General features: G+C 38.9%; 1 protein-coding gene across 15 annotated transcripts in view; it reads left to right on the top strand.

Moving 5' to 3' along the window:
- POU2F1 (POU class 2 homeobox 1) overlaps nucleotides 1-21025 on the top strand; it is a 121923-nt gene that overhangs the window by 59686 nt on the left and 41212 nt on the right. For 5 of the 15 annotated variants that reach the window (XM_075169798.1, XM_075169816.1, XM_075169856.1 and 2 more), the window contains 5 exons: nucleotides 4831-4896; nucleotides 12004-12104; nucleotides 15027-15080; nucleotides 16710-16829; nucleotides 18565-18744. In XM_075169798.1, the coding sequence (XP_075025899.1) occupies nucleotides 4831-4896; nucleotides 12004-12104; nucleotides 15027-15080; nucleotides 16710-16829; nucleotides 18565-18744 (521 nt within the window). Of the gene's footprint in view, nucleotides 1-209; nucleotides 264-4830; nucleotides 4897-5957; nucleotides 6035-6431; nucleotides 6681-12003; nucleotides 12105-15026; nucleotides 15081-16709; nucleotides 16830-16855; nucleotides 16918-18564; nucleotides 18745-21025 lie in introns of those variants that run through there. The other 10 variants (XM_075169788.1, XM_075169780.1, XM_075169845.1 and 7 more) reach the window with 8 other exon arrangements.

Below are 21025 nucleotides of genomic sequence, written 5' to 3'. Positions count from 1 at the left end.
CACGCTTCAGTCGCCTTGACAATGTCAGACAGCTAGTAGCAGAGACTAAAACTCCACAGAGCAACTGAAGTTTCCCTGTTCAGTTGAAGATTGCTATGGTGTAACTGAAGTTGTATTTCTTCCCCCACCTCCCCACTCCCTTTCTTGTTCGGTCGAGAGCAGTAGTGTAAATTTGATAGAAATTGCCATTCTCCCTTTCCTTGGACTAGCTGAACCTGTAGAGGATACCACAGCAATGCTGGACTGCAGCGACTACGTTCTAGGTGGGTACCAGCTCAGCTCTTTCTTATAAGCGTTTAATATGGAAATAGAGGCTGTGAGGTTGACTATGCATAGAGGCTTAATCACATATGCAGAGGCTAGAGAAGGTATTTGTAAGGCTGAAGCTCACCAGTGAATCGGCAGCAAGTAGCTGCCTGGTAGATAGATAGGTAGATCTATACCAGCGAAATACATGGTTTGTTTTCTTTCTTCTTCTTTCCCTCGCTCCAGGAGAACTCGTTTCCTCTGCACTGGAGAGATTTGCTGCTAGGCTTGGATGATATTAATACAGACCTCTTGCTTTTAGGATTTCAATCTGAGAAGCATTTGGCTTCTAACAAACACTGGATTTGACTTGCATATCCATGTCTTATGAATTTTAAAGCATTAAAATGAATGAGAGAGAGTCCCAGTCTCAAAGAATTCAGTAGCTGTATTGAGCCATTCCCCAACAGAACGTATATTATGTCTGTGTATTTTTAATGTAATAGCAAGGTTCTTCATGCGTAATAGAAAATAAGGTGGAGTCCACAGTGGTTGCCATTGATACCGTTGCAAGCTGTGCCTAAGGTTACTGGGATAATGTATTTCCTGCGCTGAGATTCCATCAGGACCGCAGAACAGACATGCCATAATTTCTTCTTCATGTCTTTTGAAGTTATTTATAATAACGGATCACCCCAATTTTACAATAGGTTTTATTTATTTTCAAGGCTCTTTCCCCAAAGCTGAATGTATAGATTTTCTTTCTTATTATTCTTTTGATTCCATTATAAAAGTTCATGTAAGAACTTATGTGTCAAAGTAAGAGAATATATTTTTGGATGGTAAATTTTACAGCAGACAGCTGAATATTTATTTCTGAACATGAAGTGTTTTTTTGAAAATGAATTTCTAGTGAATTCTTGGCATGTTTTCACTCACATTGAACTTTGTTTTTTCCATACACATCAATGAATCATTTTTGCTAGTGCTGATGGAGTATTAGGCAGTTTCACTTCAGTGGATGAAAGGAAATAGTTAATGATGTATTCCATGTTAAGATTTTCTGTGTTTTACTAGCTATGTACAGTCCCTAATACTCCAAGTTGGTCCAGTGTCCGCTGCTTCTTTCTTCTGAATACCTTTTGAAATGTTACTGAGGGGGTGTGAAAGCCTGGCACAGCACTGCCTTGTGACACCCTCAGCCCTGCTAGCAGAGTAGCAGTACTGAATGTATTCACTCCTGAGAGTTTGATTTCAGTCATGCACCTGCTGCTTTCGATCCTTCCTTCTGTGAAGTTTGTTTTTAGATAATGTTGGCAGAAGTTGTAGCCCAGGGCTTTTATTTAAAACCCAAGTAAGATCTAAAGGAAAAAGAAAAGGTGAGGGCATTATGGTTTGGTTTTTTTAGCCCACTTCATTTGTTTGTTCTTTTAACTTTAAAGCAGAAATCATATGAGCATGTATAAACCAAATAATCTTTTTATTTGACGTATAATGAATCCGTAGGTTTAGTATCCTGTGGATATATGTCTGTTTTGCTGGTAGCAGTTTTGTGCTTCAGATGTATGTCATACCATTTGCAATGGAAATAGCGGCATTGTTCTTGATGCTTTACATGCAGAAGGCCCACAGATTGAACAAGAAATAGTCAGCTGGTGAAATAATGGATGCTATCCTTCATTTGAACCTGAGCAGTACCAGAAAGATGTTTCTCCATCCAACTTGCTGCTTTTTTGCAATAGCAATGTTTGAGGTCTTTGTTAGGGATGAATCTTTACAATAACACAGTCTTCATTTAGACATGCTTTTGGTAGTTGAGTAGACTTTATGTGTATGTCTAGTACTAGGAAACACTGAAAACCTTTTTTAAAAGGATTTATTTTGCAGCATAGCCTGAAAGAAAAACATGTCTTGGTTGCTTTATGAAAAGAGGTCTGTACAATTACAACTTTGTCGTGAGCAAACTTGCTGGTCTGCAGGAAGGTTTGTTGTTTGAGCCTCCTCATACAGAGGGAACAGTCACTATGTTGCTTGGAATTGTGTGCATAGGACAGTTGTGTCCCCTCTCCAGGTTTAGTTTGTGTATTCTACCATTCGTATCCTGCACGGTGGCTCTAATACTTCAGCTTCTGCAGCAAACTATCACAGGAGGCCCTGTGTTGTTTTTCTTGCAAGAGCTTTCTGAAGTGGTTCAGTGAATGGATCCCATGTTATTGAGAGACGATCTTCTCAACCTGTGCTCATCCTTTCTGTGGTCAGTGCTATCTTGAGCTCAGGCTATCCTTGTGCTCTGGGCTTAAAGACATCCAATGTGCAATAGCCCCATGACTTAGCCTAGTTTCCACACCCAAATGTATTGGACTTCTAAGCCCTCTTTGCTCTTTTTCCTGTTGGATGAGGACCCTTCATATTTGTGTCCAAAGAGAAGCCTCCCATTTAGTGTTCTCTGAACTTAAACTAATTTCAGTAGCCAGCTGTGTGTCAAGGAACAAACTAATGCTGTTTAGCAAATGAATGTTGCCTATAATCACTTTAAATAAATGTGCTGTTGCCACAAAAATAAACTCAATTTAAGGTACACGCAACTTCTAGATAGAAATGTGCTTGTATTTGTTTTACACACAGATCTATCAGCAGGGAGTGGCACATCAACAACAAACATTCGTGTGCAGTCAGTGGAACCCATGTTCTAGAGTGTGGATCATACTATCCAAATGTGGAAAATGACAAAATAAGGAGCCAAGAAGTGCGAGGTTCTGTGTCTGCAATCTTAGCAGAGCTCTGTCCTTCAAGACTATGAACTTGTAGCTTGAATCTGCTAAGTGGAGGTTGTGAAAAATGGGGCAAAACTTGTGGCCTTTTGCTGAAGTGTGGGCCAGCAGCACTCAGCTGGAAAGTTTCTCCTCACTCACTCCCCCTTTCACAAAGCAGTTTAACACATCTGCCTCTACACTAAGAATAACACTGATAGTTCAGATCTCTTTTACACGAGGATGACATTTGAAAGATTTAAGCAAAGGCATAGGAAGAAGAGTTGAGGCTCTGGAGAGGTTGAGTTAATCTGTCGGGGCAAGATTCCTTTTTGTAAGAGTCCTCTGGGTTTTCTAGGCCCTACTGCGTTCAACTGCAGCAGTTGTTTACGTGGAAAATTACATTCATTTTAAAAATATTGACACGTCTTAAATTGTGTTTCCTAACTGCTTATTGGAGTTTTTCCAAGGTTGATGTCTCTTATCTTTTCTCTCACACATGCTGCATTTCTAACTAGTTCCCTCCTCTTCCCACCCCGCACTCCCGGCCAGGCTTCGTCGTGACTCCTGTTTTCACTGGGGCCCTGTCCACGTGCTTCGTTCCTCCTGGCTTGTGCTTGTGTCCCCTCTGCTGCTTGTTGCCCCTGGTTCTGATAGCCTGAGGGTGGCACTGGTCTGTCTGGGCAGTAGCAGGTGATAGTACACGGCAATAGTCCGGCTTCTCATTCTAACTCTCATAGACTGCCAAGCAGTGAAGTGTCTGGGCATTCTTGGAAATATCTGGGGGAAAGATGCAGCAGTTAATGCTGTTACTGTGTTCTTCTTCAGCCCGTTGGTATTTTGGAAATCACTGTGTTGATGAAAGTACATGACAGAGGTAACCTTTTAAGTGCCTAGCAAGAGAATATCCTGGAGTAAAGGGTTCATTTTGAGCTCATTGAACTTGCATTTAACTGGTTATGGGAATGGAAGAATGTGCTTAAGGATTTGCTTACGCTTCATTTTATGAACTGGTCTGTCTTGAGATTCTTTTTGTAATTTTGGTTTGTGATAGTGTGGCACACTGAGGTCGGTAGCAAGGAATGAGGAGGTAATAAGCTGGAGAGCGGATGCTGTACAAAAAACATCTGTATAGATTCCTTTATAAGGAAACTATACTCTCTGTCTGCCATCTGGAGAGGCCCTCTGCATTGCACTATATTCAGCTGACAAGCTTTTGAAACCAAGAGCAGACTTTTCAATAGATTCATCCAGAGGGAGAAGGAAGAGGAATTATTTTGTATTTGTATGGTTTTGCATGAGTATGTAGGAAATATAAAATAACTTAATATCAGTGACATTCCTGTAAAATAACAATGCAGTATTAGGAAAATGGCATCTATTAAATTATAATGACTGAATTTCCTTTCTCTTATGGGGGGAAGAAAAACAACACAAGAATAATGTAGGCCATGGTGGTCAGATTTAATGTTTTTGAATCTTGATGTAGTCATTGTTCCTTTCTCCTCCCCCCCCCCCCCTTTTGCTTCTATGACTTTCATTGTACTGAAAATTAAGTTCCTACCTATCTTTGCCCTCCAGCATGCTTTCTTTTATTCCTGTAACACCATGTTTTCATCTATGAGAATAATGACATGCAAAATTTTGAAACTATTTATCTGGAAGATTCAGTATTGTGTTCTGCTTCTGATCATTCTTTTTGTGTTATAATCTGAATTAGGGTAAAGAATATATCAAATTCCTGATGTTCTGTACTTCCCTTGGACAAGAAGGTATGAAGAGATTTGGGTTTTTTTTTGCTGTATTAATTTATCTTATTTCTGTTTTAATGCAGACTCAAGAATGAACAATCCGTCAGAAACCAGTAAACCATCAATGGAGAGTGGGGATGGGAACACAGGTAAGAAATGATTAATAGGTGCACAGATGTTTTCTGGTGGAATTAAATGGATATTAAAAGCAAAATTTCTTTACCAGTTTATAGGAATTTAAAAAACAAACAAACAAACACAAAACAAAAAAACCCCACCAAATTAAAAAAAACCCCAAACCAAACAAAACCGAAACGAAACCACACACCCCCCTCTACTGTTTTTAGGGACTTGGGAACACTTTTGTGTTGTCATTAATCCTACTGTATGCAGGGCATTATTCACACGTACTGTATCAGAGCACTACCCGCACTTTGTATATAAGATTCTCCTTCCCCACTTCCTCTATCTGTAATATTTCTGATATTACGGAAGGTCTGGTGGCACTAGCTCTCCATGAGTAGTCTCATTTTTTCCTGACAGAACAAACCTTCAGCACCTCTAACCCCATTTATTTTTGGGTTGAAATTTTCCCTGGCAGGTGTGGGCCACTCGCTCACCTTGTTTCCATTTTAGATTTCATTCAAGCTCTCACAACAGTTTTCAACAACAAGGCAAAGGGAGAAAGCATCATTGCTCAACATTTAAAAAAAAAAAGTTAGCCAGCTTTTCTGTAATTTGTTCGTGTGTTAGAACAGAACCTTGACATTTGGCTGGGGAAGAATAGCCTTTGTGTCAGGGCCAGAGTGCCTTTTGGCGCATCCTTAAGATGTGGCCAAGTTCTAAGCCATTGACGAAGCTTGTTAAGCCACTGTAACTCAATCATGCTATCTCATGCTTTAATTCCTTTCTGGAGGTAATTTAATGTTCATTTTGGACGCAAGAGAAATGACAGTTCTGAATGGAAAGTAAATAGTTTAACCTAACTCAGAATCTTCTTGGAGCTCAGAATAGCATTTGGGAAGAGAAAATTTTAATGAGAATGAACTTCTTGTTCTTGCTTTGAGAGAAGTCTAGTTACCTTGTATGAGGAAAATTATTTTTCCTCCTCTTGGTTCAATAATAAGAGTTTTATTTTAAACACTGGAGTTGTGATGAATTTAACAATTTATTTCATTTTATGCTGATGTCTCCTCATTCTTTGTGCAAGGCTTTAATACAGCTAAGAGTGACTGAATGTTCCTGATACTGATCCGAGCAGCTGGATGTTTTCTGCCAATGCATGGGGTCAGTCAAAAGGAATTCTGCTCACTTATTAATGTATGTTTTGTTACTGGCATCTCGGTTTCTATAATTTCCGTTGTATAGGAGAGGTATATACCTTCCGTTATAGGAGAGGTATCAATTCTTTTTATGTACAAAAATGATTTATTATGTATTTAATACTGGTTTAGGATGATATAAAACATTATTTCAAAAAACATATGGGCTGTAAATATTTCATAATTATAAACAGCATCAAGAGAACAATGGTTTTAAATATCCCTACTGAATCCTTGTAGCTGGAAGGTGTGTGTAAACTTCTGAGAAAATTCAGACTTCCTGCTGTGTATGACCACAGTTCCCTGCAGTTCCTCTTTCTCCAAAGAGTGCATTCCCAATGCGCTTCCTTAAGTGCAGCTTTAACTAGCAGTTTCAGCTAAACTGAGCTGTTACAGAGGAGGACTTGGTTTATTCAAAGGTAGTCCGTTATCACCGAAGTATTGCATCTGCTTCAGCAGAACCCTGGCTCTGTTCTCCTAGGCAAATACTTCATCAGCGTGAAGGTGATGGTCACGGTATAAAGAAATTGATGGATTGTAAAGCTGCATGTAGGTGCTTTCATCGCAAAAGGGGATACGTCGTCTGTATTTTTTTATGCTCTAATACTAAGGTTAGTTATTACAAAAGTTTGAATCTTACTGGTGTTTGGACCTTTTGCAAACATTGCTTCTGTAATTTAAGTGTTCCCAGTTATTCCTTTTGGTTTTGTTTCCTGACTTTTTAAATGATGGAAACTAAAATAATCTAGAGTTTTTGTGGACCCTTTGTTCTGCAGTCATTGTTTTGTTTTTAAATCTAGTGCTCATAAAACACTAGAGGTAGTGATTAATGGCAATTGTGACGTTCTTTGGGGGCTCAAGCATCAGTTGCATTAGTCAACTGGCAGATGTTAAACCCTGAAAGGAATACTCACGGAATGTAATTTTAGGCTTCTGATCAGGGTACTTAGATTATGGTTCTGGGCTCTGCGCATACTTAGTGAAAAGAAGTCAGCTTTCAGCTCGGATGCTAAGGAACTGGAAGTGCCATTGATTGTCTGGGGAGCATAGGCTCTGAAGCAAAATGCATGAAGATGATTTTTATAAACGCTCAGAGTTCTTATTTTTGTAACTTTCTGTATCTGTCTATTTTCCAGTGACATTTGTAAATCACTTGAGTCTGTTGTGTAAGCACTACTAGTCTATCTTTTGAACCTCAGTGGATATTTGTTGGGGTCATTCCTGTTTTAAACTATAGTAAGCTGATGCAACATGAAAATTTTAAGAGAAATTACTGTAGGGCATGGAATTTACATATGGCAGAGCTAGTGTTCTCAGGAAAAAAAAAACGATTGACACTAGTAAAGATGACTTAACATCAGTAGTTCTCTGAGCTAACAGCTAAGTTTCATGGAAGTTAACAAAGTAGGGTTTTGTATTTCTAATTCTGACTGTTTAGGGAACATAGTAAAGCCCCCTGTGAATACATTGGTCACAATAAAATGCCAGAAACAGATTTTAACTTTAAAATTTTTGTGCTAACTGGACTCCCCTTTTAAGCATCTGAAGAAGCAACCCGTATTTCAGACGAATTAACAACAGCAACAACAAAAGTCTTTGTGAGTACAAGAGTTCTTGGATAGCTCTTTTAGTAAGAACATGAATTGATCAGCTGATCGTCAGTATTGCAGAATTACACAAATCTTTTCCAACCTTCAGTTGTGGGTGGACGGTCTACTTAATAGCTACTGGAAAAAAGAGAGAGAAGAAAGATGAGTGTCTTATAGTAAATGGATAGCCCTTTTGGTTTCCTTTTTATAGGTTGCAGCATAAAAATTTCCAGAACAACTCAATCTTGTTTGTTTGTTTAATGCATATTCTTTTTTAAAAGCTGTGTGAAAGCCAAGGTTATAATGTCTATGAAAACTGTAGTATTATGACATGCATTGACATAGCAGCAAAATAATAATTTTTGTAAGTGAAGTATTTGGAAGGATTCTAAGGATTCTTGTTTGCATTGCTTCATTTCCAGAGATTGATTTTTCCAGTTTCCATCAGAAGAGAGTCTACAGGAGAGTGGGAGAGGGACCATGAAATATTCTTTAACTGCTAAAATTCTGGGCAAATATCAATGCTAAACTTATTAGTAATGTGGACAAGGAATCAAAAATTTCTGAGTATTGGGGATCTCTTTCTCTCTCAATGCATGCACGCAGAGAGAGATATGGGGAAACGTACTGCTGGTGCAGTACCTCTGGAAGATGTCTCCCAGAGCAAGTTAGTTTTGAAATCTTCCTTCCCCTTGTTTGCCTTCCCTTCCTGAGTCCTTTCTTGCACCTTAATCCACATCTCCCCAGACCTATAGTTCCTCACTCCCCTTCCTTTCTTATGCAGTTTGTAAACTCAGACTAAAGTCTGATGATGATGATCTTGTATTTTGAGAGTATGTTCTTCTCCTGACTGGAGGTGCAATGTTACCTTGCCTGCTCCATTTTGTCATGCCTTTACCCTCTGCAGGTACAATTCCAAGACAGCATAAACTAATCCACGTTCAGGGTGTCCTGGTACTTAGTGTTCCGTTCCTTTCCCTGGAGTGGCACTGAGTGAGATGGTTCAAAGATTTGATTTGGCTGCAAATTAATTGCACTTAGTATTAGTCTTCATCCAAACCAACTCCGTGAAGTAGCTAACCACATGGCTGAATTTATGCCAGAATTTAAACGTGCTTAAGTTGCATTGGATTTGGGCTATAAGGGTGAAATTTCATCCTACAGCTTGATTCAGCCTTAATAACTTACTGGGGGCGGGGAAGGCTCATTTCCCTACTACCACATCTCTGACCTCCCCTGCTTTGCATTATCTGCTGCTTGCTGGGCCCTAAGGTAAGTTAATTCATTTCACATAACTGGCAGAAAACTAACTTGGCCAAAAGAAAAACGGAACAGTTCACATGAATATTTTTCTGCTCAGTTAGAAAGGTGAATTGGCTTACTGGTGTATCCATGAACTACCAGAAGGGGCAGGACAGGGACAATGTAGTTGGAACCAAGGAGAAAGGAGAGATGGGAGATGGAGAGTTCCCACACCTGTTTTTTTGGTGTTGGTGAGCTGTTAGATCAGCTCCAGCACTTATGGGAGCTGGGATGGAGATGGAAAAGACATAAATACTTGGGACTGTTAAAATCACAATACTTGTGATTGCATCTGCCATGTCTATTAATCACCATGGAGTTTTTGCATTTAACTCTTATCTTGAGCAGAAGTGGCATTCTGGTCCTTTCATGTCCTTACAATGTGCTGACCTTCTGCTTTTGACAGCTCCATTTTCCAGTTTCCTTATCAGATTTCTTGGATTCCACAGGAGTGGTGTCACATCCTTATGAGCACCTTAAGAGCAAGGCCTCTCATATGCTGGACTCAAAGTTCATTTTCCCTGCTGTTCTTCAAAAGATGTAGGCATCCTGTGATAAATGCAAGCAACCTGGGTAGCATTCCTTCCAAAAATAAGGCTGCATCCGAAGGGGAAGGGACACTGTACTTCCAAATACCAAAGAAAACTTAAGATGCAAGTAGAACAGAGAGTTAACAGGTGCGGTTTGGGGTTTTTTGCTCTGAGTTTGGTTTTGGGAGGCATGGGGAGAGGGAGTTGGAGTCCTTCAAGGTTGAATTTAAAGAAAATGTTGTTTTCTCTCAGTACCTGTCTAAACTGTTTTTTGGGACCAATGGAGATTTTCAGCTCAGTCTTGGAACTTGCCTTCTTCAAAACTATCATCCTAGGAGGCTCATTTCAAATGTCCATATTAAGAGTCATCAGAAGTGCTAACTGGAGCATTTCTTCTGTGCACATGCACAGCAGTGCTCTTTTAATAGGATACTGTGATTTGAGACTCTATTTGGAAGATAGTTAATTAGAACAGCTCCACCTATTTATTTAAGGTGAGGCTTCCAGCTAGTCCTCTCAGAAACGGATAATCTTTTTGATGCCTGCAAGTTTCCAGTTGGAATGAGGAATATCTGCCTTATAGTAGGTTTTCTTATCTGTATTTTTTTTCCTACTTGGGGGTCCCTGACCACAGGTTGAAAACTGATTCAAAGCATCTTCTTAAATGAGGAGGTGGTAGATTGCTTCCTTTGAATTACAGTAGCTGTTTGTCAGGAATTATTTTTATATATTTACCCAATCATCTTCCCACTCCCTTTGGCCTTCTACATTGAGCGAATTCTGCAGTTTACTGGAAAGAATGAAAATAGATGAGATTCTTCTAGCTCCTTCCAGCAGACCTTCTCTGGAGAAATGCAACCAAGTCCCATTCATTCAGGATCAATTCAGACCAGTGATAGTCCTCCCATTCACTTTGGATTGGAATTTTAGACTCATTAAGCAAAATAATTTTACATAGTTTAAAATTCAAATATTTTTAAAATGTCTGTGGATCTTTGGCTGCACAGATGTCTCTTAAGTCTGTAAACCCTGGCCCAAAGCATAGAATTAAACACTTGAGAGTAAACCAACTGTTTCTGCACAGGACCTCCACCAAAGATGCATCAAAGGGCTTAGGTATACCTTAGATAGGTGCTAGAAAGCTTGAGTATCTACACTGTATCTGTATTTAATTGAACAGTGACTCCATCTTTGGAAATTTTATCTGTGTAAGCTGTTTGTAGGTCAAAATAGCAATGTAAAATATCGGATAGTGTATTTTACTAATCAAATTTTACGCCTGCTTGCTTTTGCAGATGTTTCTAAGGAATAGCAAACCCCTGTTCTTGTTTAACAACTGTGACTCTCTCTTGCTTAGTGGATAACCGAGATTTTTATGGCGAAAAATGTAGGTGATGGAAGGAATTTTAAAGTAGGAGTTAGTTGAACACCTGTCCATCGGCACTGAATGAAATCTGATTGTCATGAAGAGTAAACATGCAAGTCTAAAGCTGATTTTACTTCATTTCAGTCATGCCATTTTTAAGATTGCGTCATCTGTTCTAGAAATTTTTTGCAGCCTGATACACTTCAGAGTCTCCCTTCTTGTTAGCCACTGTAGGTAGTATTACCCAACATATAAAACCAGTTGCTGATGATCCCTAATGTTGATTTTATCATCTCCCCACAGAACGATTCTTCAAAGTTTGTAGTTATAGCTCCTCTAGGCAGAAGAGAATTCTGTGGTAGTTTCTTGTGGAAAAAATGTTGTGGGGTTTTTTTTGGTGGTGGGTTTTTTTTGTTGTTGGTTGGTTGGTTTTTTTCCTCCTCATAACCAGATTATTTGGGGATAGTTTGGGGGTTTTCATGTCTTCCGAGCTGTTTAGGAAGAAGACAACAAAAATGTAGGAAAATAATCAGTTTTTAGTTATATGAAAGTGGGTGAGAGCAAAAGCAAGCTCAGGCAGTTATCTTATGTAATGAGCGCTCTGCACAAATATTCATGGAAATGTTGAGGAATCTTTTATCAAAAGAGTAAAACTGTGGCCCATAACTGCTACATATATCCGGTACTTCTGTTTTTGTAAAGTATTCTTTTACGTGTCTTTAATGAAAGGTGACTTTATATGAACCTTGTTCTTGCCACTTTCTGAACTTGAAGATAGTCTTCAGCTGCTGAATAGGGAGTGCATGGAGAATGGAAACACAGTTTAACCTTAGCAGCATGCACTTGGTTCTCAAACCCATGGTAGAGAATGATGGGGTAATAGTGTACATAGTGTAGGTAGGATGATATAAACGAAAGAAAATATGCTGTTGATTTTGTTCAGCTGACAAATGCTGTATTACCGAAGTCTGGAAGTGACACTGCTTCCCCACCCTCCCTTTCAGTAAAACACTTCAATTCTTACTACTCTCAGAATATTTTTCTACCACATAGTATTGAGAGAATAGCAGGAGACTTAAGAATATTAATTCTTATTCCATTTCATAAAAGTAATAACTAATAGTTCTTAATATCTCTCTTTCTCCAGGCACGCAAACAAATGGCCTGGACTTTCAAAAGCAGCCTGTGCCTGTCGGAGGAGCAATCTCTACAGCCCAGGCCCAGGCCTTCCTTGGGCACCTTCATCAGGTAAGAGAAGACCCATTTCAACGTAGGGGAGACTCGGGCAGGTACGAACGCAGCTGCTCTTGTATGTTCTATGTTCTCTCTTTCTGTGAATGATGCGTAGTCATGTAAAGGAACATATGGGTGGACCACATGCTTAAAGAGCTTGGGTGAGAAGTTGTTCTTATTGTGGCACTCACTTCATTGCATTAGGCTGCAGAATACATCAAGGTAGGGTGAGGCCTATTTGGGGGAACTAGAAAGCCCTTTTCTGGGGTCTTGAGAAGGCCTAAACTATTTATTTGGTTTTTTTTAATTAAAACCTTAATGGAGATACCAAATTGAAAGGCAAGGTAAAATCTTTTTAGTAAAGAATTGTATTGGCCCAACAGTTGCCAAGTTCTGAAACTGTCACTACCTAGTTGAGAAACCAGAAGTGGTGTTGAATGGTAGTCAGCACCATGCTTCAATCTTTCAAGCTCTTACACATTAACTAGAAATATAAAGTGATTGTACTTACTAAGCATATATGGTTTGTGAGTTTTTAAATTTTTTTTTTTTAAAGTTATTTCAAGGACCTGTTTGTCAGGTGATATTCAGGCTTCTACTACTGTCCCTCTGTTCTGCTGCTGCTGTGTTTAGGGAATCAAAGCTGAATTTCAGGTGTAGGCTGAAGCAAAATGGGGCATCCCGAGGTGAAGAGAAGTATAAGGGGCATTTTTTTGTAGTTTTTTGTCTGCTCACACTTGATGTATGAAAACAAATGTCCTAATTTCTCTCCCTTCCTCAGCACCAAGTTTAAACTTTAAAATACTGTACCTAATTGGCTGACCTTGAATGTTTGAGGTCTGAGGTTGCACAGTTATTGTGGTATAATTGACGTACTGAAGCTTTTATGCCCTCTTTTAAGAGCTCTGAACTGCCATTTTATTGTATGGAACATTCCACATGACTCGTCACATAACCCAATCTACTAGGAAAATTGTAATTATATAGGACCTAGGGAGTGCCAGTGTTTGAATTGGCTGAACCAATAGGCTGTTGTAGGCTGCCTTTATGTGGAGAGCTGACTGGTTTTCATGGGTTGAGAGTATATGTTTAATACTGAGACAGATACAGCTGTTCTGCAGAATTTTGTGTGGTTTTTTTAGTCTTCGTTTTGTTATATAGATTGATCCAGGACAGTAATTGTATTTAGCACAGTGCTTTATCTTGCTTTGGAAATGTATTTATTTAAACAGTTGTCAGGATCTTTATAACTTCATGTTTGATACAGTGTGATTCATTTCTTGAAACTCTGGTTCAAAGGAAAATCTCAGCTATTCTTTTATGCACCTGCAGGTGTGTGGGTATGTATTGTCAAACTGTCCTCTTCTAGTGTGGCTGCTGTTAGTGGGATGTTATTCAGCCTTAACACATAGTGCTTTCCTCCAGACTAATACAAAATATTAAGTTGTAGACAACATTCAGGAACAGTTTAATTTCTAATTAGAAAATGTTCGTTGTGTGGTGGAAGGGGTGTCCAAATTGCATTCAAAGAGATTTTCAGGAATACGCTGGCGGTACCTGAGTGAGACACATTTGTAGTCTTTTATGTGTTTTTTTTTTATTATTACGTAATTTTTAGAGTGTTATTTCTGAGTATATTTTTTGGATGGCAGGCTATTATTGTTTAGATTATTCTCTGCTATTAATTCATGTTAAAAGCTCAGATTTCATCAACTGTGTCAAACTATATTTTCCTTGTGATGAGGAGGAGCTTTTCTGGGGATGTTTGCTTAGATGTAAAACATGCTTAGTAAATCTAGTCCCTTCATCTAGAGCAGTAGGAAATATTTCCGTGGCGACTCTTAAGGGTTGCCCATTCGAATATTCAGTTATTAATTTCATGTACTGCAATTTAAATTAAAACTCTCCTTCCTGTGCTTGCAGATATGGGGACTCTCTTTTGTGATGTATATTATGTGGGGACATCTTTCTATAGATGCAAGAGTGCTATATTTTGCTATGCTTTATTGTATCCTTATGTGTTGCCTGTTTTTCAAATGAGCAGTGGTTTTCAAACATGGCCAGAGATGGAATTCACTACAGGCTGTAACTGACCTTTGAAAGTGTTGGTAATTAATTACATAGCATTCTTTCTTTATAGTAGGAGTGGTGGTAGAAACAAGGCGAGACTGATTAAGACGGTCTTCAGTAAATGAAAATTTAGCACTTCTTGTACAGAGAAAATCCTTATTAGAGATAAAATTAACACTCTTTAAAAATCTCACTTTCTGAAGCATCAGCTTTTCTTCACTGCTAACCCACAAGAACTTCTTTAGACCTGTTAATCACAAACATTGAATTCAAGTTTTGAGTATACCTGAATCAATACAGCCTTTGTAAAGTGTCTCCAGTCCTCTGTATTGAGATCATCTTTTCAGTGGCTGAGGACTGCAAATACTTGAATGGATTGATTTGAGGAAGAGTGTTTATGCTGGGGGTTTTGTGCTATGCAGGTGATTGGTCCTCTGTCGTATAAGGAAGCAGGTGAATGCAGTGTACATATTTGGGTAAGACCCATTCCGAAATACTAGAAGGATGATGATGAGTAGAGCTTAACACCCTCCCCTGAAGCCTGGATTTTTTTAACAGGAATAGGAATAGTTAGCCTGTCCATCCCAAAATGCTCTGTTTCAACTCCATTTCATGATAATGTCTAGATCCCTAAGCAGGAATATGTTCAGCAAGAGGTAGACAAATAAGGCTGTGGAAGAGTCTTAGAGATTTTTTTCCAGCCTGGAGCATAACTCCTATTTCACTGATTCAGGTGTTAGAGGGGCGTGTGTTGTTCTTGGGGGAGTTTTTGTTGGGGTGCCGGGTGGGGAGGTTGTTCTTCTTACATTGTTAAAGTTTTCTGTATTCTGGATTCTATTTCATTTCCATTTTTGCACTGTGTTGTAGGTCCAGCTCGCTGGAACAAGTTTACAGGCTGCTGCTCAGTCCTTAAATGTACAGGTAAAGACAGTTTCCTTCTGCTGCTTGTCCTTCTCTTGCTCCAAACAGCATTACGGTCCCATTAGAGATAGTTTTTAGCCTAGGATATGTTACTCTCTTCATTCTGACTGGTTTTGCAAGTGATAGGTATGAAGGAATAATAGTTTTATAACTAAATCAGCATTCAGAAACTGGAGTTGTTTAAAACATGCAGTGATCATAACTTTATACTGAATTTCAGTCAGGTGTTGTATCGTGAAAACTAAAAAACTCCAGGAATATTTCATGTTCTTCCATTTATTCTCTTATTTTAAACATAGCAAGTACTACTTTGCAATTTGTCCTTACTTCTGGTAGCTGAATATAGGAGTATAATGCAACGTTAACTATGTAATGTGGCTAGTGTAGATTGCCTGTGTAAATAACACATAGTGATTTCAAAATAAGTCAGAGTAACTGTTGTTTAATAATATACATGAGACAACAAAGCTTTCGAACTTTTTTTATGATGCTGAACACTTAGCATCAGTTAACGTGCCACTTCCTCTCAGTACTATATTAAGGGGAAAAAGGGATGGAGTTTTGTTGAAAACTGGTTTCAGTATTGCTTGTTATTAAAGAATGTAGGTAGTGCATTACATGAAATGCAATAGAATGTGGACCCACTTATACATAATAACAATTTGGAAAGAAGAGGAGGTGTAGTGACCTTCCTTTCTAAGAGGAAGGAGGCAGAAAATTGCCTTGGTTGCCATGGTAAACTTCCATCCCTGAGAGAGATGTTGGCAAACAGGCTGTATCTCCAGTGCAGAATGTTTACAGTCCTGCGCTGTAATTATCGCTCAATGACTGGCAGAATTAATCAGAGCCTTTATGTTAATTAGCCTGCTCTGCAGTCCCCAAAACAGGTGGTGGAAAATATGCAAATCTATGCAGAATTTCAATGTTCTGCATAACCAGTTTTAATTATCATGAAACTCTCTCCCCCTCTTCATGCACTTGCATTTCCTCCCTCATGTCTTCACAATTTCGTCTGTTTAAAAAAACCCCAAAAACTAAAACCACACACAAAAAAATCAAAACCGCCCAAATCTTTTAAAATAAAGCAGCTTTCAATTAAATAAATGCTAAACTTTCATTATTTAAAAGCACTGTATAATATTACGTATTTTGCTGTAGGTAGGTAAACGTGAGGATTTCTCAAATCAGTTCCGTATAAGCCAACAGTATGATGACTTAGAGGCACAGGATGCAGATACAGAAAACACGATCTCCTTTTCCTTGTTCCATTGTTAAGGATTTTAGGCAATGAATAATTTTAACAACCTTTTCTTTCTTTATGGTGAAAGGTAGTGTCAGCTTCAGTTGCATTGCGTAAAATGAAATGAGACCTGAAAATAATGTCAAAGAGTTATAGAAGACCTGAGAGTCTTTTTGTTTTGTTTAAACTGCGTTACCCTCAGACATGTTTGAGCAATCGTAGCTGAGATGGTGGGCACATAGAGCCATTGCTTAAACACACTCTTAAAATAAGCCCAAGGGCTTTTTGTATGCAGATGAAAGATTTTTATTGTGCAGTGTTGAGATAGCACTGTTATACATTAACATGTGTTTTACACTATAAAGAGTTGTATTTTTTTTTTCGACTAGTCTAAATCTAATGAAGAATCTGGGGACTCTCAGCAGCCAAGCCAGCCTTCCCAGCAGCCTTCAGTGCAGGCGGCCATACCCCAGACCCAGCTCATGCTGGCCGGAGGACAGATCACTGGGGTAAGATTTACCCAAGTATACTGCAAAGCCTCCTGTCCAGCAAATGATGGCAGTATCTACGGCAGTCCCTGTAGAACTGTCAGTGAAGGTTATTGTCATTTCCTTCAACATAGGAAGAAACTTGAGTGAAAGAGAGGACAGAAAATATCTTCCTATAAAAAAGCAGACTTAAATCTTTGGTTTTTGTTGCAAAGTATTTGCTTCCAAAAAGAAAAAAAATCTTTCTCTCTGTTCTCAGTATCCGTCTTGACTTTGCAATGAAATTAAAACCTGGTGTGTGTACAAATAAGAAAGTCACTGATGTTGTGAAGAGGAAATTTTTGGGTTTTTTTGCAAGATTAAAAATGCGGCATGGGAGCATGAGGCTAAATCTTATCGGATAGCTGGGTGAAGAACAAAAATGACGGGCACTGCTAACACTAATTCTTCCTCTTCTCAAAAACATTTCTTTTTAAGTAACTATATTAGTGCTTGCCTTAAGCCTATTCAACCCTTCTGTTTTAACCTACCAATTTTGAGGGTTTTTAATTGCAAGGCTTTGGGAGTAATTATGGAATAACTGTTGTTTTAGGATTACTGGTGTTTCTGAATTGTTGTAAATGCTTTCAGTCATTTAAAAACAAGCAAGTTTTGTGAATGGGCTAGTTTGGTTAGAGTTTGCTTCCACGTAATCAGCTTTGCAGTTTTAAGAGTTTGCATGTTAAGAATTTAGGGCAGTTGCTCCGACAACGTATTTATGATTTGAAGTATTAGGTTAGATCATATCTACACTTGAATGAAATGATGTCTTAATTTCACGTTCAGTTGTTAAATCTTCTCATATGCTAGTGTGTAAATAACATCCTATTTAGTTTTTGGTTAATTACATTTGAAAGTTTTAAAAGTGAAACTGTTTTAATACGTTATTATAACCCAGCATATTTTATTATTTTTCTCATTCTTAAAAAATATTGGTTTGTTTTAATTTAAGATTGTCTGCAGTAGTGAAACATTCAGAACTCCAGGCCTATGCAGATATGGATTGTAGTAAATATGGGCATCAAGATTCATTTACATGTAAAGGGGAGAGTGCTGCCACCTGTTTCACAGAGATAATGCGTGTTTGGGAAAGGGAAGGGATGTAAAGTTGCCAACTCTATTCTATTTAAAAAAAAAAAAAAAGCAGATGGGGAGACTAGGAGAGAAACAAATGGAGCTCATGTTCTTTACTTATATCTTAGGGCATAATGGAAATGATGGAATATGGCAGGGATTCATGCTAATGTGAAGCAGCTGGGGTGTTATCAGTTTGTTCAGTAGCCATAGCCAGTGTTCTTGCTTCTCATTCATCTGGCTAATCACTTGCTGTTCTGCTGGGTGTAAATTTCCTTTCAAATCCTGGCAATACTGATTCTTTTCTTTTGCTTGCTACTTAATTACCTTTTTTCTGAACCTCCTGGTGGAGTTGTGAAGAAAACTTAGGAGTAAAGTTAGGTTTTGTAGGTTCCAGTAAGTGCAAATGTTTGCGTTTGTGCGGTTTGGTTTATGTCAGGTCTGTGGTAGGTTGGTTCCTACACTGTGTTGAGTAGCCAGCTGTCCTTACTTAAGGCCAGAGTCATTGGCTAGTTAATGGCTGAACCATAGTAATAGTTCTAGGAATGTCTGGTTAATATAACTAGTAATGAGCTAGCTAATGACTTTGTAGCTGAAGTGGCTCTTTCCATTATTAATGGCTGTGTTTTCTAATTATTTATAGCTCACGTTGACGCCAGCCCAGCAACAGTTATTGCTACAACAGGCGCAGGCACAGTTGCTGGCGGCTGCAGTGCAGCATTCAGCCAGTCAGCAGCACAGCGCTGCTGGTGCCACCATCTCGGCCTCTGCTGCAACGCCGATGACGCAGATCCCTCTATCTCAGCCAATACAGATTGCACAGGTGAGCCTTGAGGCTTGAGAGGGTGGAAAATAAAGAGGTTTGACTAATTGCCTCATTGAAATAATATTTTTATTCCTTATTCAGTGAGTTTCTAGAGTCCTTGAGTCCTCATGCATCCTTAGCTGTGAGGTTGAAGTTGATAGTTTTAGCAAAGAATGCGTACCAGCTGCTCATCAGTTCCACTGGGCTTCTGAGTTTGTTCCAGAATCTGACCAGATGCTGTATTTTCTGAATTTTCTTCCTTGTGGTTAGCTTGAGAAAGGAGAAAAAGGGGTATGGAAAGATGCGCCATAGAAATGACACTTGTCGAGACCTGCGTGGATGGGAAGGGACACCTACATATCACGAAGGATGCTTGTTAGATCCAAACAGCAAAATGATAGAGCTGAAGAAAGGGAGTTTGACTTGACACATTTGTGTGCTGTTTTGGCTTGGTGCTTAATGCTTAGAGTTCAGTCACAAAGAATGGGCACTCGGGTGTGTCTAGAGAAAAACTTGCCAGAATGAGTCTGGTGTCAGAATTTGTCCAGTTTTATGGTCTGCTGCTAAAGACCTGTTAATTCTTAATTCTGAAGAGTTGCTTGCCGAGGAAGTTCTGCTTACTAGGGGCAGCAAAGATTCTCCTGGGTCTTCCAGGATTGGCTTAATTCAGCATGGAGAATGCAGCGCCACTGACTGTGCTTAGCATATGTAGTGTGGAAACTCCTTAGACTTCTGATCAAGGGTAACCGAATGTACAGCATAGGTATCTTGAGTACTACTAGTAGGTGATTGTGTTGCTGACGCTGAGGTCCATCTTTCCATAGATTAAGGTTCTCAGTATGTAATATTTCAGTTTGATTAGTCTAGCTGTGCAAAGTATGTTGGGTATGTAATCTCCAAAGTTGCTGCTTCTTAAGGTGAGCAGGTTCTTGAAGACTGTCTGACACCTTCTATTCAGACTACTTTCACTTGCATTCAACTGGGATGAAGTGTCTAAAAAGTAAACATGAGGGCTGATTAAGTAAAAGAATGGTAATGTCACAAATATCTGTGAAGTCCATTGGTGAAATGTGCTATTGCTTTATTGTGCTAGTCCACTAGCTGAATAACAGCCTGGTTGTGCTATCTGTTTTTATTAGCTGAAGTGGCAAACTTTGGTGGTGTTGGGCTAAAAGTTCTGGCCTCTCTGGCTGTCCCTACAGAGGCCAGTGATGCCATCCCACATTTGAAAGGCCACAGAGCCTCTTGGTGCACTGTGATGAGTCATGTGACCAGATATTAATACTTCTTTTAGCAAAGGATCCCACTTCACTGTCGTGATCTGGAGATGACTCAAGGATGTAGCATTCAAGGAAACTTGTAACTCCCAAGATCATCTCTTAATTTTGTTAAGCCTTTGTCTGTAGCCAATAATACAGACAGATTTCAAGAAAAGAATGGGAAATGTCCTTGCCGAGGAAGTTGATTGTTAGCTTCTAACATCTCTCCATGCACCTGTCAGAGAGTTCCCATTTGATATTATGTGAGTCTTTTAACCTCAATGTAAGTGATCCAGAGGTGTATGCCTGTTGTCTTCCAGGTGTGCAGCTTAAGATAGTGAGGTCTGCTTTACTGAAGTGCAGAGCATTCATAAAATCTGTACCTTGAACTTTCTGGCTTTACATTTGTCAAATATGTCACCAAATCAGTGGATACTTTTGAAGGCATTGTTGTGCATGTGTGAGATGTTACTAATCCCGCTCTTCCAGTCCAGTGGGAAGCTATGAAAATGTGTGAAGCATTTACAATTGCTAATTTAGTACTGAGTTTTTCTCCAGAACTTACAAAATCTTCAGAGAAGTGTTTGAGAAGAGTTGAAAAGATCAGGCATGTGGCATTACATAAGGAGCTTCTGAAGTGAGCATTGCCTGGTTTGTGCACGTGATTGAGCTGAAGGCTCTATGAAAAATAGCATGTGATCATGTAGTTGCCACCATGTAATGTATATTTGTAGCACAAGGGGAACAAATGAAAGTTTCACTTGTTTTCTGGCATTTCTAATTACTTAAATGTTTGACTTCACAATTAGTTTCTTTTAGGATAGTTTATTTTGATATATAAATGTAGCTTGGATGAATCTTGTTACCTGTTTCTTATGATGAAAGTGCAGGCCGTAATTTGTGCAGATGTTGGATATAATTTGAGATAGTTTATGGAAGACTTCTACTGTCTAGGTTTGTAGGTGGGTAACACCATGCTTTTTGATCCATCTTGACAACAATTTATAAACAGTGCTCAGCTTTGTTTGCATTGCTATTGT

Source organism: Calonectris borealis, chromosome 1, assembly GCF_964195595.1.
Source record: "Calonectris borealis chromosome 1, bCalBor7.hap1.2, whole genome shotgun sequence".
NCBI classification, from domain to species: Eukaryota; Metazoa; Chordata; class Aves; order Procellariiformes; family Procellariidae; genus Calonectris; species Calonectris borealis.
This window is presented reverse-complemented; position numbering and strand designations above follow the sequence as displayed.